Source organism: Gymnogyps californianus, chromosome 17 (assembly GCF_018139145.2).
Source record: "Gymnogyps californianus isolate 813 chromosome 17, ASM1813914v2, whole genome shotgun sequence".
NCBI classification, from domain to species: Eukaryota; Metazoa; Chordata; class Aves; order Accipitriformes; family Cathartidae; genus Gymnogyps; species Gymnogyps californianus.
Genome location: NC_059487.1, coordinates 9,188,751 through 9,208,087, shown reverse-complemented (window position 1 = coordinate 9,208,087; position 19,337 = coordinate 9,188,751). Strand labels below are relative to the sequence as shown.

The following is a 19,337-nucleotide window of genomic DNA, read 5'->3' as shown; positions in this document are numbered from 1 at the left end:
TTTCTTCCTATCCCTGGTGGCTATCTTGGTTTACAGAGCAGTTTGTTCCTTACTCGTTGTTTTGTCTCCTTTGAGGAAATTGCCAGGGTTTCCATTAGCTTGTAATACTAATAGCTGTGACCTCCTTAGGTATCTGCCTGGTTAGAAGGGATTTTTTAATTTGTGGTAATGTAAATATGCTTTGCTTGCAGCCTACAAATTACTTGTATCAGATAAGGCAGGCAGCAATCTAACCTTTCTGCGGCAAGCATAAACTTTAATTATGCTTATGCCATATAATGTAACAGAGGGGGTAAATTAGAGTGATTTTTACTCTGTTCAGCTTCGTGCATCTGTTATTGTTTCAGGTAAGTTTTCAAGGTGAGGGCTAGAGGTTATTCTGAAGGCACACGCAGCTGGGATTGAGGCGTGTCTGTATGGAGATGCCACGTTGCTGATTAAAAAGCTGATCATCCTTGTCTAAAGCATTAATTCCTGCTGCGAGTAACCAAGTTGCAGTTGAATAGCCATCTCCTTTTGGCCCCGAGACAGGATGCTGAGCCAGATGGACCTTCGGCCTGACCCAGTGCAGACATTTTTGTGACCGTTGTGCAGAAAACTCATCACTTAGCTTGCTGACGCCACTCCAAATATGCTAATATTGGCCCAACTTAGATTCTTCTGTTTCTTATCTGCAGGATGAATCAACAGGAGAGATCACCTTCTATATGAAGGGGGCTGATGTGGTGATGGCTGGGATCGTGCAGTACAACGACTGGCTGGAAGAGGAGGTACAGGGCTGTCTTTCCTATATACAGAGGGTTTCTCATGCAAGTGCTTTTCTCCTTCCAGGGCAACATATGACAAAGCTTGTCAATGTGGCGGAGTGGACATAACTGCTAAAACATCTGCGAGCCAGAAGGTCACTGATCCTGGCAATTCATTGGATTAGCCTTCAGCCAAATATACGTGCAGTAACAAGGAAGTCAGGTGGCGAGTTCAAGATATTTAGTGCAGAATAAGTTCTGTAAATAAAATGGATTTTGCTCAAAACTGATTGCCACTCAGGATCACCAAATTTGTCCTGGGCTTCATCCTGTGTTTGGATTTATTTTAGACTGAAAGGCCTAATTTCAAAACTACATTTGGCAGCTTTGTACTGGGCTGTTTTTGTCAGGTTAGTAGTAATGTTGACACAGAGTTCATAGCAGTAGCTTCAGTTACTGATTCTCCCCACCGCCAAACCTTGGTGTTCAAAGAAATAATAATACCTTGGTCTTATTTTAAAGAGTTGATGGCCAAAGATATGAAGTCTACAAATCAAAGCCTTGTGTCTTTTTACTTAGAGACAGAGAAAATGAAATCAGTGGGGTTGTTTTTGCCACGCTGGTATAGCAGAGAGGACATTTTTGTTTCTGATCACTGGGATAGATTACAAACCATTGCAGATCTCCTTTTTTCCTCTTGGGTTTATCATGCACTTTATCAGATGTTACAGACTCACTGGGGTTGCTCAAATGGGACGGTTATTTTCTTAACCTGCTATCTTACATTGCCATCTCTGCAATGCTGTGCATAAATCATCTTACTTGAGATGCAGTTTATGGTTTACAATGTGATACTTCTTTCCAGTGTGGTAACATGGCTCGGGAAGGCCTGAGGGTTCTTGTTGTAGCCAAGAAGTCTCTGACAGAAGAGCAGTATCAAGACTTTGAAGTAAGTTTTTGTTTGGTTTTTTTCTTTGTTTTTAAACAAACAATCCCTGAAGTGATTCTCACAGACCTCTTGTGATAATACTCCCTCTCATCTCCCTACTCCTTCTGCTAGAGTTATCATTCTTCAATGTCTTGCTGTTCTTTTAATCAAAGTTGCTTTTTAAGTGATACGTATGAAACTGGATCCCAGCCAGAACCCTCCAAAACAGTTCCTGAATCCTGCCTTATAATCTTTTGTGGTTATAAATTCTGCAAATATTCATCATTTGTTAGACAAGTTCTGTTTGTGTGGGGAAATGTGTTGGCTTTTAGTTATCATTGTTGCATTCTGACATCGAGGGAAAACTACAAACAACCAGAATAGAACTCAGCCGGGCTTCATGGAAACACGGGCTTCATGCATGGGGTTTGTTAGGTGGGTCCCTACACACAGCACTAATTTGCTTACCCCAGGCAGGCAAAATGTGAAGGAGAACTGTTTAGCTAAATGCAGAGATGAGACAGTGGAAATGCTTAGGATTCTCTATTGCCATTGTTTGTAGATGTGTTAGTTACAGAAACCATGGTTAGACCTGTGGTGCGAGGGAGTCGCTCCCAGGCTTTCTGCAGGTGTCACTTCAGCAGCTGCTGTGCATTTGTGTGCACAAGGACACGCTGTGCACCGTGCTGCCCAGCTGGAACAGGACAGAGGCAAAATGACAGAAACTTCCTGAAATATTTTCTGCCTTATTCTGTAACGTGCACCTCGTTTTTGCCAGCCATTACAGGTGGCATCCCTGAATGACAGTTAACAGAGGGAGGTTAACTGGTTAACCCTCGTGCTGGTTAACCCTGTATTCCACAAAAATGCAGGCTGGCTGTGTGAGTAACTGTGGCTGTGTCTGCTCTGTCCTCAGGCACGCTACGTCCAGGCGAAGCTAAGTGTGCATGACCGCTCCCTGAAGGTAGCCACAGTCATCGAGAGCCTGGAGATGGAGATGGAGCTGCTGTGTCTCACCGGCGTGGAGGATCAGCTGCAGACGGATGTCAGACCCACTCTGGAGACGCTGAGAAATGCTGGCATTAAGGTCTGCCTAACCTAATGTTATTCCTAGCAGGAACGCTTAGACCCTCTGGAGTATGTGGCACTGTCCTGCAGACAGTAAATTAAGACAGTTTGGGAGCCCTGTCAAGGTAAACGTTTCACCAGGTGCCCTTTGCGAGTGGGAACAGTGGGGCTGGCTGATGCATTTTAAACATCACTTTGGGAACAGAACATGCTGGAAGTAGTAAATGTTAACTGAACACATGAAAGCATGTCACCTTTTGTGCTTTTCTTCCTCTAACATGCTCTGGCTCCTTCTGCAAAGAAACCGAGTGTGTAGGCAGGAGGGGTAGCTACAGGACTCTTCTGGGCAGTTGTTTCTTTCAGATAATTGCATGAAACAAGACCGGTTTGGATGTGTTTGGTCGCTGGTGCACGAATGCCTGTGCTTGGGTTGAAGCTGTGAATATACGTGTTTTCAGTAGCCGCTAGAGGGGGTCTGAGCCAAGAGAATCAGGGACTGGACTTTATTTTTCCCCAGCTTTCTGGGCTCCAGCATCTAAGACTCAGACACCTATGGCCTGAGCTGTGCTCAGCAGTGGGCGAACCGGTGTGATGCCTATTTAGTTTCTCTCTCTGAAAACTTGTCAGTCAGATCCCGGACTTGCAAAAGGAAAAAAAATAATAGACTAAACATTCAGATTTGGGCAAGAAAAGTAGGTAAAAGGTTCTGATTGTGGTTTCTTTGCTTTAAGTAGCAAAGTGAGCAAAAATCTTGAGCCATGCTGTGAATCCAAAGCAGGGCTGTGTGTTTAGGATTTAGGTAGGAAGTGGAATTCAAGGTGTGGGACAAGCTTCCAAAAGTGCTTTCTGTTTGGAGCCATCCCTGTAAACAGCAGGGACTTCAGCAGAGAAGTGAGACAAGCGGAATCAGACAGAGCTCCTTAGCAGCGTTGTGGCTTTCTTGCTCTGCGGCGTGGTCCTGGGCAGTTATTCCAAAGTGGTTTCATTTTTTCTCTTCACCTTGACTGGAGTTGGTGTCAGGGTGTGGAGCGTGTTGTCACACAGCGAGTGCGGCACTTCTGAGCACTCCTTGCAATGGTATGTTCGTTAGGGTATTGCATGCAAGAAGTAAATCAAGAGTGAAGGCAGTCTTGTAATGCATTACAGGGACCATCTTGTTAAGATCAAATCTCTTTCCAGCCTCAGATTATTAAACAAATAAGTGAGTCTTTGTGTGTTTTTTGGGTTTTGTTTTGGGGTTTTTTTTTAAGTTTCATTAAATATTCTTGGGCAGTGTCTCGAAAGAATAAAAACACCGGTGGAAAAAACAAAAAAACTCTGATATATTTACACTGAGGGAATTCCCTGCCAGATTATAACAGGGTATTGCTGCTGACATTGCTTTCTAATGCCCCCCCTCACCAGCACAAAATAAAAGGAGCAGTGTGTATTTAAAAAAAAAAAAAAATCTAAAAAAAAAACCCAACCAACTTAGTCTGTTCCAGACGCACACATCAGCAGTGAGCTAACCCCAGTTGCATCATCCACATTTCAGGCAGGGCCATGAGGGATCTTTCTGCAGCAGGGCCTGCTTATTTCAGCATACGAGAAATAGCTGGGGTGGGACACATTAACACACGCATACACATTCTTTAGCTTGCATTTTGTGGGTTTATCAGCAGAATCTTGAAATATTGCAGGTGGGAAAAATGTTATACATAGTTTGTAACTTGTTTTGCATTTCAGCCTCTTTAAAAGCTTTGCTTTCTTTCGTCTGTGAGAATTTTCTTGTATGTTTTAAAATAGGGCTTTTTTAGGAGAATAATTTGTATATCTATTCTAATAGTCCTTTTATATGCCTGAACTGGCAGGTGGTACTTCTAGATGTCCTGCAGACGCGGTTGTTAAGTTTTGTATTTAATACATTAAATATTTGGATTTTAGGTGTGGATGCTGACAGGGGATAAGTTAGAGACAGCCACGTGTACAGCCAAGAATGCACATTTGGTGACACGGACACAGGACATCCATATATTCAGACTAGTGAGTAACACCCACATACCCCTCTCTCAAGACTTCTTCGGGACCCCAAAGTCTGGGGCAGGAGGGGTGCTGAGATCACAACTGTTTTCCAGCAGTAGACTCAGAATATTTTTATTCTTTTGACCCAGCTTTCTATCCTGAGTTTTTGTTTATCTGACTGTGTGCTCTGAATAAGTCAGTGCGCTGCCTGTCCATATTACTTTTGCTCCCTCTGAGACTTGTTTGTTTGTTTTTTTCACCTTGATGAAGCAAACCCTTCCTCAGTTGCCATCTTTTTCCCCAGGTGACTAACCGTGGAGAAGCCCATCTAGAGCTGAACGCCTTCCGCCGGAAACACGACTGTGCTCTTGTTATTTCTGGCGACTCACTGGAGGTAGGCTCCAAACGCCTCAGGCTGTTAAGGAACAGCCCCAAACCACTGTGGCTGAATTCAAATTTTTTTAAAAGAAGCTTTCATAGCACAAATGTCGGTGACGCTTCTGATCTCTGTAAATTAGGTGTGTCTGAAATACTATGAGTATGAGTTCATGGAGCTGGCTTGCCAGTGCCCTGCCGTTGTGTGCTGCAGATGCGCTCCGACACAGAAGGCCCAGATTGTGCGATTGCTCCAGGAAAGGACCGGCAAACTCACCTGTGCAGTAGGTAAGGGACTAGGTAGGGAGGAGTGACCATGCAGGATGATGTCTTCGCTATTTATTCTTTTGACTGAACAGTCCCGTGTCATCTCATAACACCGGGAAATGCTGAGTTAGGGAACAGTGTTTTTGTGGGATGATTGAGAAGATGAAATTTTGCATATGGAAACTTCAATGACGAACTACTCATAAATATTTGGGGTGGTGTCTTTGCAAAACAGAGCTTGAACTTGATCAGGTAAAGTGCCGTTGTTAATCTGTGAGCTTTATTTCAGTATTGTAGGTATAACGGCACACCTACAAGTCAGATAAAGTGATCAGTGACCTGTGGGTCTATTAAAAACAAAACAAAACTTCTTAAGAATTTACATTCATGATTTCTATTTAAAATCCTGCTTTTGTTGATAGGGTTAAATGTTTCTTCTAATACTGCAGTCTGGTGAAGATGCCTTTGGCAGGGTTGGAAGTTGCCCCTGTTGCTTAGCTACCAATGTCATTTGTCTGTGCTCTGACCTGCAGGTGATGGAGGGAATGATGTTAGCATGATTCAGGAGGCTGACTGTGGTGTTGGAGTTGAAGGAAAGGTGAGATTACCTCGTGTTTAATAAGACTTCCTATGGCAATTCAGGAGCTAGTTCGCAAGTAACTCTTAAATAAATACTCAGAAATTTGTGCGTGAAAGTGAGAAGCTTCCACAAGAATAATCATCAGACCAATAGCCTTATGAAAAATAATTTGGCTGTAAAGGAGACTACTGTTTAACAGAGTTCAAGTTCATTATTTGTTTTTTGGCAGATTCTCTGAATTTGGACCGTCGTGGTTAGTTTTGGGGTGTTTAATCACGCGTAGATGCTCCAAATGCTGGAGTTATAACTACTCTGATAACATATACTCTACATGTACAATTAAAAACTGTTTATGTTAGTTTAGAAAGCAAACTCTGGGTTAGAGCTCTGGTTCCTGCATGTGGAGCTGCTTGGAGCAACAAGACTGGATTTGGCGGCAGTGGAAAGACTTTGCTTGCAGTGAGCCAAAACATTAAAATTGAGTGAACTTTTGAGACTGAAAATTTGTGTTCAAAACTGACTTGATATGAGTGTCACGTTAACATGCGTGTTGTGAATCATAATCCAGAGGGTTGCTTAGAATTGGAGGCCAGGGTTCAAATGGGAATTCTCCTCATATTTTTGCTCTTTGCTTAAAAGCCACGGTGGAAGGCAGAAGTACTGAGGTAATACTCTCCCCCACCTAATGTATTGCAAATTTTCTTGGAAATTCTGTCAGTGATAACTAAATAATAATATGATATTTCTTTGTTTCCAATAATGAAATGATCTCACTATGCTTTTACTTGCTGTTGTGCACAGGAAGGAAAACAGGCATCACTTGCAGCCGATTTCTCTATCACTCAGTTTAAACATCTGGGTCGTTTACTAATGGTGCATGGAAGGAACAGTTACAAACGGTCTGCAGCTCTCAGTCAGTTTGTAATCCACAGGAGCCTGTGCATCAGTACAATGCAGGTAAATGGACTGTCATGAGGGTTTTTCCAATGGAGAGGTGAAAAAGTCAAATCAAAAAGTAAAGGTTCTGTGTTTCATTTTGGATGCAACCATTTCTTCTGAAAATTTTCATGGGTTGGAACCTGAGGTTGTTACTTAGATAGGAAAACACATAAGAAAGTTCCTGGTATTGGACAAACATCAGCAACTTCTCCAAAACTGGACAAACAATATTCTACCTTAGAAAACACTGCTTTCGTGCAGCATATCATCGCTGTTGTTTAGTAATGCTAGGAAATACTGAAAATCTGAAGCAGGGCAATATTCTCAAGACCTCTGCTGAGTAAGTGCACTTACTTTCAGGTGTGTTTTAACTTCGGTCTCACTATTTGAAGGCTTTACTTAAGCAACTGAAGAGGACTTGGCTCAGACCCTGAAGAGGTTACCGAAAGCTTGGTCTGGCGTGCTGTGGAGTGTTCGCAGCAGCCATGCCGTGAAGGCTGCTGAAGCACGTATTAACTTTCCCAAGTACTCAGCAGCTCGCTGCAGCAACGTGGAGGCAGTCTGTTCCTCTCCATTTCAAAGGGAACCTTCGAAACAGATATTCACAAAATTTACGTTGCTCATGTGTGCAGAGCCTCAGTGTAACAAAAATGCAATAGCCAGTTGGCAGGGAGAGTTGAAAGAGATTTTAAGAGTTCATGAGCCAAATTCCGTTCTTAGCTGTGGTGACTTGAGTGAAAGTTACAGTTAAGGACAGAGGTTACTCTTTGGGAGTTGCATTTCCACGCCATAGTGTACTGATATATTCCTTAAAAATACTAAGTATTCTTTGAGTAAAATACTTGATATTTTTGAGAAGGCTGGTTCCGCCCTCTCCCCTTTTTAAAATAAATACATTGGAGAGGGAACCATAGAGACAAAAGGTTCAAACTCAGAGGACAGTCTAGCTTACTCTGCAGCGGAAAAAAAAGAACAGAAAACAACCCCTAACTTCTGACAAAAAAAAAAGAAAAAAAATCTTGAACTCTTTGGAGTTTGTATTAGTGAGTGTTAACTCTTTTTACGTTGTGAAGGCATCATCCAGGCATAAATAAGTACACACCTGTCCTTCACAACATCTGGACAGCTTTGATCAAACCAGTGGGCTTTGGAGGAAACTCTTTATGTTCTCTTCTGTGGAATTACATTACAAAAAGTTTTCCAAGTCCAGCTCTCCAGTGTTTGCTATTAAACATAGCTTTCATCCAAGGTTTGTGGAGGAATAAAAAGGGTTGATATTACATTCTTCTGTCTTCATTTCAGGAATTTAGAGAACCCACTGCAAGTATGTTCCAGTTTGAACAGAGTATATTTTTAAGCTGTTACTTTTACTGCAGTACCTTCATGCCTGAAAAGCTTGTTTCTTTTCTTTTCTAGGCTGTTTTCTCGTCAGTATTTTACTTTGCTTCAGTTCCTCTCTACCAAGGCTTTCTCATCATTGGGTAAGAGCTCACTTTTTACTAATAGTGTGGAAGACCTGTGCATAATGAATAGATTTGGACTAATTAACATGCAAGGCATGCACATCTCCACTCTGCGTGTTTCACAACACCGCTGCAGAAGGTGGATGTGATCCTTGTCCCCTTTCTGTTCCTCTGCACTGAGCAAAGCCACCAAGGCAGTGCAAACACTTCTAGAAACCTTTCCAAAAGGACAGTTTGTCCCATTCAGAACATGAGAAGCAAGCCATCCTCCAGGAACTGTTCCTTTGATCCTAGCAAAAAGCAGAGGGACAGTTGTTAGGCGCTGGTGCCTGCGCAGCAGTGAGAGCCAGTGCCCAGCTCCTGACAGTGTCAGAAAGGGAGGACAACCCAACCTCTTCAACAGCAGGAATCAGTTCCTGTCTAAAACATACTGGGATTATACTTGTAATCCCATGACTTCGTAGACTTTCAAGTACATAATTAAAAATCAAACAGCAAATTCATCTCCGTTGCCTTCTGATGCAAACAGGATCAAGCCTGAACTGTAGAGGTAACTTTGGGGTGGGGACAGGTCTGTTCTTGGCTCCATTAATAACACTGTAACACCAGTTGCAATACTTGAACCAATCATCTGTGTATGAATGTTTCTAATCAAGAGCCATTCAAAAAGCAAATCCTTCAGGTTTTTCCTACATGCAAAACTCTGGTGTGTTCCATTTGCAAGTTTTTATAATATGTACATCATTTGGCACTTCAGGAATACTGTATTTCCTTTCTGAACACTAGCATTTCGGTTTGCTCATCTACACGTTAGATAATTTACTAGTCTTCTACCTTCTTCCCAGGTACTCCACAATTTACACGATGTTTCCAGTGTTTTCTCTAGTCCTGGACAAGGATGTTAAATCTGAAGTTGCAATGTTGTACCCAGAGCTCTACAAAGATCTTCTTAAGGTGTGGGAGACTCTTGTTTGTCTGTTTTGGTTTAAGGCAAGATTTCCGTCTTGATTTGAAACTCTAAATGTGTAAAGTCAAATTTATTATCAGTAGATACAGAACTTTATCATGCATTTTCAAGCAAAATTGTTTTAAAGGCAAATTTGAATTAACAGATACAACCAGATTTCCTGGCAGTTTGTTATTGAATGCTACATGAAATGCAATTTATTAAAAACGGCTGGAGAAATAGAAGTTCCATTCTGTGGGAAATTCTAAGGATTTAATATTACCGATTTGTTCCAAAATAAAGGGGAAAGAGAAGTTGTCGGGGATTTGGCACTGTCCTGAAGCCAGAAAAGGGGATGGGGGGAAGGGATATGCTTATTTGATGGAGGGAGGAGATTATCACATAGTTCCTTGAATAGAAGTTTGCCTTGAGGATGATCTAAAGGGACCTAAAGGCTTGGTTGCTGTGCCATTTTTGTAGCTCTAGCATGAAAGTCAGGTCCTTCTCCTTAGACAAAACTTCATTTGATATTTACCATAGAAATATCAGGAAGGTAAATCTTAGGTTCGTTCCGCCCCCCGGAAAATTTTTTGAATAACTGGGGTATGCAGACTGGGAACATCTTTCTTAATTGAAGGAAAGGGTGGACTGAGTCTTCAACAGATCCTTTCCCTCAAGGATTTCTGTTAAACAGATACTCTCAGAAGCAAAGCCTGTTTTTCCAACAGCCTGAATAAGTCTCCATCTGGTTTCACTTGTATATTGTCTCTTATGTCATAAACCACTAATTCTCCAACCATCCTTAGGCCTGGTCTAAACATAGGGGGTTTTTTGTACTGGTATAGCTGTGTTGGCTGGAGATGCTTTTTTTTAGAACCTATCTGCCTTCAATATGATGGTGATTTGTGTGTGTGTGTCTAGAAATACAATATTAATATGTTCATATATATGTGTATACACACATCTTATATTTCACAGTACAATTACTAAACTCATGAGACATCTTTGCATTGAATTAATTGTGTATGCAGTAAGGACGAGGTTGTACTGTACTGTGCAAGCAGTGAGCTTCCACAGTCCCAGGCCTCTTTCGTGCATCATGAAAAATGAGAATAAAGAGACAGTACCTCAGGGTTGGTTGATTTGTTTTGTTTTCTTTCCAAATCACCTTCAAATTCTCTTTTATTAATTGCTGGGTTGATCTGTAAGTGAATGTTCATAAAAGAAAACCCCAATGGAGCTTTGTCTTTGTTTTTTGTCTTTCCCTGCTCTAGGGACGACCGTTATCATACAAAACATTTTTAATATGGGTCTTAATAAGCATCTATCAAGGTAAGAAATTAACTTCTGCTGGTGCCTTTAGATGTTTTAATGAGTACAGAATATCTGATTTTTTGTATTGCAGGAAGTTAAGTAAGGCGTGAAGTGAATTTAGCAATGCATCCTTGGGATAATGAATAAATATTTTTTTTGTCTCAGAAAACGTTGGTAGCGTTGCCAAAGGAAGAAATTATCTAAAACTAAATATTGGCAGCAACTGGTCAACCCTGTCGTAGGCAGTGACGTAGAAGTTCAAAGCATCATGCCTCTTCCCATTGGGACCATCCTTTGTAATTTTGTGCAAGTTCCTTTCAGTGCTTTAATTGCTCCATCTGTAAAGTAGAGCTTGTGACTCTTCCCTTCTTTTGAAAAAGGTTTTCAAACCCATAGATTATACAGGTTATTAAGTCAGCATGCAAAATACAGAATCTGTAGCTTTGTGTATTTTATCTAAACCCTGTCTGTTGGAAGTGGCAATAGTTCTGGTTACTTCATAGCCATCTGTAATGAAGGACTAGAGAAGAGCTTGGGTTCTTGATCATATCCCATACACTCTAATTAGGCTGCTAAAACAGTTAAGCAAATGCCTTAATTACAATGCATCCATTTTCCAAAAGTGGATGTAGTAATTGGGGTATATGTCTAAGAAGGTCTTTTCTTTCATTTTGTCTTTTTTTATCAAGTAACCTCAGACTCAAATACTTTCTGTAAGTGTTAATCAGGGAATCGTGGAAAACACGTAAATAACGTGGAGCTATAAAGCTAAAATGGCAATATGATTCTGTGACAAAATTTCTTGTTTTCCAAAACTCCTTTATCAACGAGAGTCAGAATAAATGTGCCAAAATAAGCAGATAATTCTTACTGATTTAATTGATACTGCCATCCTCAGTAGGGAGTGAATCCAAGAATGTAAAAGCTCTGTTAGCATTATCTTCTGAAATCTAATACGGTAGAACCCTATAATGGTCTTCTCATGCTGTATAAATATGATGGCAAAGCCAAGGCATTTATAGCAAACTCACAAGTGGTGGAAAGCTAAAGCCAGAGGGTGATGCATTGAGGGAAAGATTTCTTCTTGAGCTAAGACCACTATCTGATTACAATATTTGGTTAAAGTGACTTCACTTCTGATGTGCTAAATAACTAGAAAACAGCAGGCCAAACAATTGGGCTAGTTGCTAGCAGAGATGAGCCTGACCGAAAACTTGAGCAGTCCTAAATTTTGGAAAGTTCACAGCTGGATTTGAACTTTGTGGCTCTAGCTCTAGTCACTTGCAGGTTTTCCCTTCCGAAACTAGCCTGGTGTGATGGATGTTGGTGCGGATTACTCATGCTGCTAACATGAGTTATTTGTGCAGGTGGCCGTGCAGGGCGTTGTGAGCATTCCCTGGCTAGCCAGAATAGGAGCACGAAACAATGCATCATTAACAGTGCTTTAATATGTACTCCTTTCAGGGGGAAGTGTAAAGGGGAGAGATCTTGGCCAAAGTAGTGCAAAGAGCAGCTAACTTGTATCCAGTGAGCTTTTCAACACCTTGCTTCCATCTGGGCACTGAGGCAATGCAGTAGGTTTTAGAAGTATTTAATATCTTTTAGCTTCTGAGCTAAAAGTGACCAACTGCTTTTTCTGGGAGGATAGAGTTCCGCAATGTTAGAAATCTCCAGTTGCCAAAATAGCATGTATTAATTTCCTATCTCCATGTGTCTATGAATATGATAGACTGTTATAAAAGTCTGGGCACCTCTGCTGTAACTTTTCCCTGTCTTCTCATCAGTTCTGTCTCCTAAATAGTAACTGATTCATTGTCATTACATGCATCAGGTTTCATGAAAAACAGTCTCAAGACATGACTATGTTTCAGCCTTTCCAAGACCTAGCAGTGGGTTTTAGAGCTTATACTGGTGTTTGAATAAAATACCCAAATCTTCCATTCCCTTGCAGGTAGCATCATCATGTATGGAGCACTCCTCCTCTTTGAATCCGAATTTGTCCACATTGTTGCCATTTCCTTCACATCCTTGATTCTCACCGAGTTACTGATGGTGGCGTTGACGATCCAGACGTGGCACTGGCTCATGATAGTGGCTGAGCTCCTTAGTCTCTCCTGCTACATAGCTTCTCTGGTCTTCTTACATGAGTTTATTGGTAATGTTAAATGCCTTTTCTCCAATCAGTTAGTTTATGACCTGAATAGTGACAGGACTGTAAAGAGTTGAATTGAGCTTAAAGGCTGTTGATGAAGCCAACAATAATTAAAATGATAGTGGTTCTGACCAGAATAAGCTCTATTTGATTTGAAGGCACTTGAAAGGTATTTTATGGTTCCTTCTCATAGCGAAATGCTAGAGGAGGTAAAGGTGGTCAGTAGACTGTGTGCTACGCAGTGAATCTCATCCGTACTTTCAGAGCTCCACCACATATCAGCTGTCATATGTAACAGTGGTCTTTATTTCCATATGGGAACTGAACTTGAGACTACAGATTGAAGCCTCTGTTGTTGGTTTGAAAGATTTCATCTTTTAACTGGGTGAAGGAGCTGCCTCCTAAAACTTACCTTGTTTTATCTGCTTCATTGGGGCCCTTCTCTTGTGGGTTTGGTTGTTGGGTTGTTTTTTAGTTGCCTGTAACAGAGCTTATCCTTTTCCCTGGCTAAAGGAAAAAGGGTGAGGAATTCCAGATTCCCCCAGTAGCTGTCTAGTTGCAAATATCAGATCCGTGGGGTTTGTTCCAGTGTTCATTCGGGAACCACAAGATGTCACTACTTCTTCCATAAAGCTCTTTGCTAACTGTGAAGACAATGAGGATAACTTCCCAATGGGCTAGATCTGTATGTCTTGCATATGAGTATACCAGCTCCATTTTGAACGATGCTTCAATTGTTTTTGCAAAGATTCTGAGGTATTATAACTGGGTCAAAAGATGCATTTGCTGAACTGCCAGCAAAGTAGGAGAGGGCAGCTCCCAGAGTCAGAGGACAAGTAGTCCATTTAAAGGAAGCTTAGTATTGCCAGGAGATGGATAGCCTTGTTTCACGTAGGGTATGTATGGGCACTTGCCTGTGAGGAGTTGCATACATTACTGAAATGTGCTGTGCAGAAAGCTGTATCTTTTGTGGAAGAGAAGAGCAGAAGAGTGGGGAACCAGGTATCGTATGAGCTTTGAACTTGAATGGGGAGAAGGTGAGGCAGTTTAAGAAGCGTTGGTAGATTAAATTGCTTTTCTGCACCTCTTCCCAGAACGTACTTCCCATCTTCATTGACTTTGTGCTCTTCTCTTTATCCAGATGTTTACTTCATTGCAACTTTGTCGTTCTTGTGGAAAGTCACAGTCATCACTCTGGTGAGCTGCCTTCCCCTCTACGTCCTGAAGTACCTGAGACGAAGGTTTTCTCCCCCAAGTTATTCGAAGCTCACGTCCTAGGGCTGCCCTCCTTGCACACCAGAGACAAATATTGCACATGGCTGAGAGACAAAATCATGTAGTTGTTACTATAATGAATACGTCCAATATTTGCATAAGGATCATGTGGTAATCTCTATTACATGCTGCTTTATTGAAAAAGACTTCACAACTGCCGTGAACGGAAACCTAACGATAAAAGGGAGTTTTTTGAGAGTGGAGGCACTTGTTAGTTCATCCAGTTCTTGTCACTTTTGTTCAACTTAACTGGGGTCAAATGCACGTAACTGCAATGACGATGGGTTTCTCAAGCATGGTTAAAAGTATCTGAAAGCTGCTAACTGACCTTGGAATTTACATTGGGCAAGTTTAAGTTACTTTTTTTAAGTATCTGTGCTGTTCCTTGCATTGTGTTATGTTGTTCTATATTATTTATCTTTTTGATTCAAGTAGTTACATTCTTTTTACATCTTGGAAATCCCTTAATGTAGGTGATGCACTATACTGCTGACAGCTGATTCCTGATTTATGGCATGCTGTTTCCATAATGGGGCTCCAGCATGTTGGATCTACATGCACTTGAGAATCTGAGCGTGTTTGAGATTTTCCTTCAGTTGAAATGTGGTCACCCTAGTGATTTTGGAGGTATCCAGCCATTGATAAATACAGAGAAATGGTAGTCCAAAATGAAGAAATTCAGTTTTGTTTAGCTTTTGTGCTTCCTGTTAAAAGGAGCTGGTGACATAATAGCTTTACTCTATATTTATTTGTATAGGAGAAAATTATCTAAACTAAAGCAAATCCTCTTTGGAAAAGAAATTTGCAGTTGATCAGACTTGAAATGTGTCGACAACGTGAGAAGAGACTCGTACTGTTCTGCAGACAATGTGGCAGACGTGTCTTGAATCCTTGGAGACTGAAAGGAGAGGTCACAGAGCTGCTATTCCTCACAGCTACACGAAATCTGTTTCCTGTTAGGGTGAAACTACGAAGATGAGCTGCAAATAAGCTGAGGCGCTCCTAGGTGGATGTTGTTCATGACATACTCCCTGCAGAGAGGCAGTTTTTGAGAACCTTGCACTTGCTTTGCTCTAAAAACCAAACTTGAATCACAGGAGTGGGGTTCGTAGGAAGGCATTAGGCTCATGTGCAGAGCAAATTTATGTATTTATTTTTAATTTTCAAATATTAAACTCAATGAGTTCTGTTTTTATAATAAGCATTGGCCCACATTATAATACCGTGAGGAGAGCAACACGTACTTAGGCTGCTCAGGAGAAGGACAGAGAGTTACGGGAACCTTTTACGTTTGGGTCCATGCGTCAAACATGGATGAGCTTTTAGTGGCAGCCATCCTCATCTGTTGGCTGTTTAGTCTGTGCTAAATTAGTTGCTTGCTGTCTCATTCCCACATCATGAAAACCACAGTCGGAGCTGGCACTGCTTGGCGCCGTTGTTGGTCAGCTGCGCAGAGGGACCAGGAACAGCAGAGCCCAGAGCCTGAGCTCCCTTCTCCTCTCGAGGCAGCTCGTCCAGGTCAGGGCAACCATGCTGGTGTGAGGAGCAGAAGCTCCCTGGTTATCTCTGTGCCATGCTGAACCTCTGTCACAGACTGCCAGCTTCTCTTGCCATTGCTACAGGCGTTCCACTGTCGCAAGCAGCACAATGCTGCATTAAAAGGTCTGATGTGAAAATCAGTGGAAAATGGGAGTGTTGTTTTAAAAGAGCTGGGGTCTACGTTGACCCATAGTGGTACGTCTTGAATTTTCAGATCTAAGATAGCTGTGGCTTGTGTGGTAATTGCTCTGGGGAGTGTTTTGCACAACCTGACCTGCCTTCCTTGCTCTCAGTTCCTGTGAGTAAGTATCAAAGAGGAGGGGAAGCAAGTTCCGGAAGATTTAGTGAAAAATTGGATGTGCTTCATAATGCATATGGCTCAGGGTGAGAGGAAGGTACAAGTCCGTATGACCTTGTTGTTATTTCATGTGGGGGAAACCCTCTTAATTTAGAAAATCATGTTTCAAATTGCTTCAGGAATAAGAACAGCAAACACTCTTTAACTCACTGGTTTTTCTTTTGTGCTAGTCTTCTGATTAGGCTCTTGTCTAAAGTCCTGATACATAGCAACCGCCTTCAGAAACAACCTACTGGCTAAGGAAAGCTAATTCTTAGTATTCACCTTTTCATAATATTTTGAAAAATTGCCTTTTTCCTTCTCTTCTAATTTTTTTCCTAAAAATAATAATAATATACATTTATACTTATTTGACACGCATGTTCATGTTGGGAAAGGCCCTAGAAGTCCCACATTCTCCGTGAATTGTCTCGCAGGGGAAAAGCAGTGCCTGAACAGCCCGTTTGTGGGGGAGTTGGGCTAACAGCCTTTTGTGAATTATGCCACTTTGCCAAAAAGATACTTAATGTTGTCTTTATTGTGACTTGCTACAGCTCCTGGATAGTGTTGGCCATGCAGGTGTTCTGGAGTCCCCAGTCAGCATTTGATTTAAATAGATTTAAATGCAAGAATCAAGAATTTGTTTTGGCCACTTCTGGTGACTGAGAAGTCAAGTCCCTCTTGTCCGTTGGCAAACACATCGCAGTAGACATCTTTGTAAAGCCCTGTCCCTATCTAGTGTGTATTAGTAGTTAAATGTCCTGCAAGAATAACAGTGCCATGCTACTGTATGTAAATATTTGAGACGTATATAGGGTAGAATTCACTGTTTCCTGAAGTCAATACAGTTTACACTGAGTGGACCATATTTGCAAAATATTAGCTTACGCCAAGAAAGGGAGTGAATTGTGATTTTGGTTATATTTATTGAATCATAACTTTAATAAGGAATGCATATTTAGTGGAATTAATAGTAAGCTATAGCTGTGTTTTGGGGTGCGAATTATGTTCCTTTGCAGCTAGTTTTTTTGCACAAGGTTGTAAATCCAGGAAGTAATTTCTGTCTGGGTATACACTGCATTTTTTTTAAAGCAATCAGAAAATTAAAACTGCCATCTGACAAACAGCAGGAAGGAGGAATGATTGTTATATTTTTCAAGTTTAGCACTTTATGTCTGCAATCTATTTCTCTTCAGTTATTTAAAAAATGTTTTTAAAAGCAAAGTTTAATACATATGTTCATACTTACTGTACATTTGAATAAATGGATTTCTCTGCTGGAAATTTAATCTTTTTCCTCTAGTATGCTCATAATTTGTGCTTATTGGGAGTGAAGCATTGTTTTCTTCTTCTGTGTAGTATCTTGTTTGTAGCCTTACTTAGTGTTCTTCCTATTCCTTTTTTTGTTGTGGTTTATGTACTGTAGCAGTTCATATAACTTGTGTGCTTTGGGACTGTGCTCCAAGTGATGCTGTAGGGTAGCGGTGTATGTCTCACAGTGTGCTCTTGCTTCCCGTGGCTGCTTTAGGGAAGCCAACGCTCTGGGCTGTGCTGCTGCGGTGGTTAGCTAACGTGGAGGTTTTGTGACATGCACTGCTCTCTTCCTGCATGTCTACAGTAATTCCAGGTGTGTCACAACCATTTTCTTTTTTTTTTTTCCTTTACCTCTGTATTTGTTTCCTCCATAGAGCTTGTCCTGTTTATCTTTGCAAACATTTGTTTTGCTCAACTCATAGTGCAATTGAAATGCAACATTCTTTATTCAACAGCAGCAGCTTAAATCTGTGCAGGGTCTTATCAGAACTGGGCTGAGGAGTGATGAGTGACATCCCTGGTGTCCCCTCAGTGTTGAGAACTACGTGCCGAGAGCTACAGCTGTGGCTGGACCAAACTGAGCAGCACCAAAAGTGGTGTTTTTCTGTGGTCTACTGAACTATCACAATTGAACGCCGTGACAACCTCTCTCGTTCTCTGCTACTGCTGAGGAAAATTTTGCTATAGTTGAGCTGAGTTTGTCAGGGAGCCCCAGAGAGTTAGATGTGTGAATCCCTAAAGCCTGTCTTTTGGCTTTATCTTTTGAAGAAAGCCGCTGCACCATCTGATGCATCATAAATCCTTGGTTTGCGCAAGCAGTGCTCTGAACCAGGTATGTGAACTACTGTTGCATGCAGCTCACCATCACAAGTTCTTTGCGCACAGCTGTTCGGCTGGGGTTTGGCTCATCCCCATGGTTGCTGGGGCCAGTCCAGTGCCAACTAAAATCTTCAGCGTGAGCTGGGTGGGCTGTTTTATTTTTCATTTATCATTAGTTATTTCATAATTAATAAAATCTTTGATTTGCATGAAATCCTGGGTTCTACAGCTTTGCCAATATGGTCCATTACTACTGCCTACTACAACTTGTGTACTTATATGCCTTTGAGAACATTTTTAATTGTTAAAAAATAAATGTTAAGTTAATTTAATTTTTAATTGGGGAAATGGATTCTGGTGTCAAAATGATATTTACTGTGATGCCGATGTTTTGTACCTGTCATCTAGTTAAACAATATGTAAATACTCTTGATTCAAGAGAAATATCAATGCCAATTATTTATTGTTCTGTGGAGTTACGTGTTGCAGATGTGTAAGAACTTAAAAGGGAATGTTGTAAAACAAGGTGGAAAAATAAATTTTATGCAACTTCTTTATTTCATCCATATACACCACGTATGATGCACCTGAGTTAGTCCTGGCGTGATCAGTCCGAGATGTCTTTTGACAGAATTGTAAGTATATAGGTTAAGTTGCATTGTGGCCCTTTAACTTGTCTACATGGGGAATGCATGTCTGAGAAATGGTCAGTACTTTCTGCTGATCAGTCTAGACCTACTTCATTAATTTCTTTGTTACAAACAGTTTTCTAACAGTCTTAACAGGAAGGGGGGTGGGGGGGTGATTGTTGGGTTGTGTGGGGGTTTTTTGGTTTTTGTTTTTTTTAAGTATTGGTGTGAGCTTTTGCTGCCCTTCACTTTATTAGTGACTTCTTGCAAGACTGCTTTCTGCAAGCCGTCATTGCAATTTAGCGGTGTGGGTTAGCTGTGTGTGGAGCACAGGAGGTGCTGCTGGGCATGGGCAGGCTGCTGGCCCCGCTGCCCTCCTGCCACCGCTCCGGCTCGCCCCGGCGAGAGGACCTGGCTGCTGTGACCGCCAGGTGGAACTTCGGCCCCAGGCTGCCGCTTCGCTGCTGCCTTCTCTACAACCAGTTAGTCCCAGAGTACCCAACTGTCCCGAGGATTTTAAACAGGCCTTGTAATTTTTAAATTCAGTTTCGAGAGACTCAGCTCGTTTAGGAAGATTCTGGTCAAGTCATCCCTGCAATTTTTGGTGCAACCCCCGTTAGGGAGAAGATGGTTGTTCCTGCTGGT

At 41.5% G+C, this 19,337-nt stretch overlaps 1 protein-coding gene across 2 annotated transcripts in view; it reads left to right on the top strand.

Annotated features, from left to right (window-relative positions):
• The window catches only part of ATP9A (ATPase phospholipid transporting 9A (putative)), a 66,657-nt gene extending 48,053 nt beyond the window's left edge, over window positions 1–18,604 (top strand). For both annotated transcript variants that reach the window (XM_050907323.1, XM_050907324.1), the window contains exons 16-28: window positions 678–770; window positions 1,612–1,695; window positions 2,591–2,761; window positions 4,666–4,764; window positions 5,048–5,137; window positions 5,262–5,406; window positions 5,919–5,983; window positions 6,767–6,922; window positions 8,321–8,385; window positions 9,213–9,321; window positions 10,588–10,645; window positions 12,579–12,782; window positions 13,921–18,604. In XM_050907323.1, coding sequence (XP_050763280.1) covers window positions 678–770; window positions 1,612–1,695; window positions 2,591–2,761; window positions 4,666–4,764; window positions 5,048–5,137; window positions 5,262–5,406; window positions 5,919–5,983; window positions 6,767–6,922; window positions 8,321–8,385; window positions 9,213–9,321; window positions 10,588–10,645; window positions 12,579–12,782; window positions 13,921–14,057 — 1,476 coding nt within the window. In that variant the 3' untranslated portion in view covers window positions 14,058–18,604. The remainder of the gene's footprint in view (window positions 1–677; window positions 771–1,611; window positions 1,696–2,590; window positions 2,762–4,665; window positions 4,765–5,047; window positions 5,138–5,261; window positions 5,407–5,918; window positions 5,984–6,766; window positions 6,923–8,320; window positions 8,386–9,212; window positions 9,322–10,587; window positions 10,646–12,578; window positions 12,783–13,920) is intronic.
• Window positions 18,605–19,337: the final 733 nt, after the last annotated feature.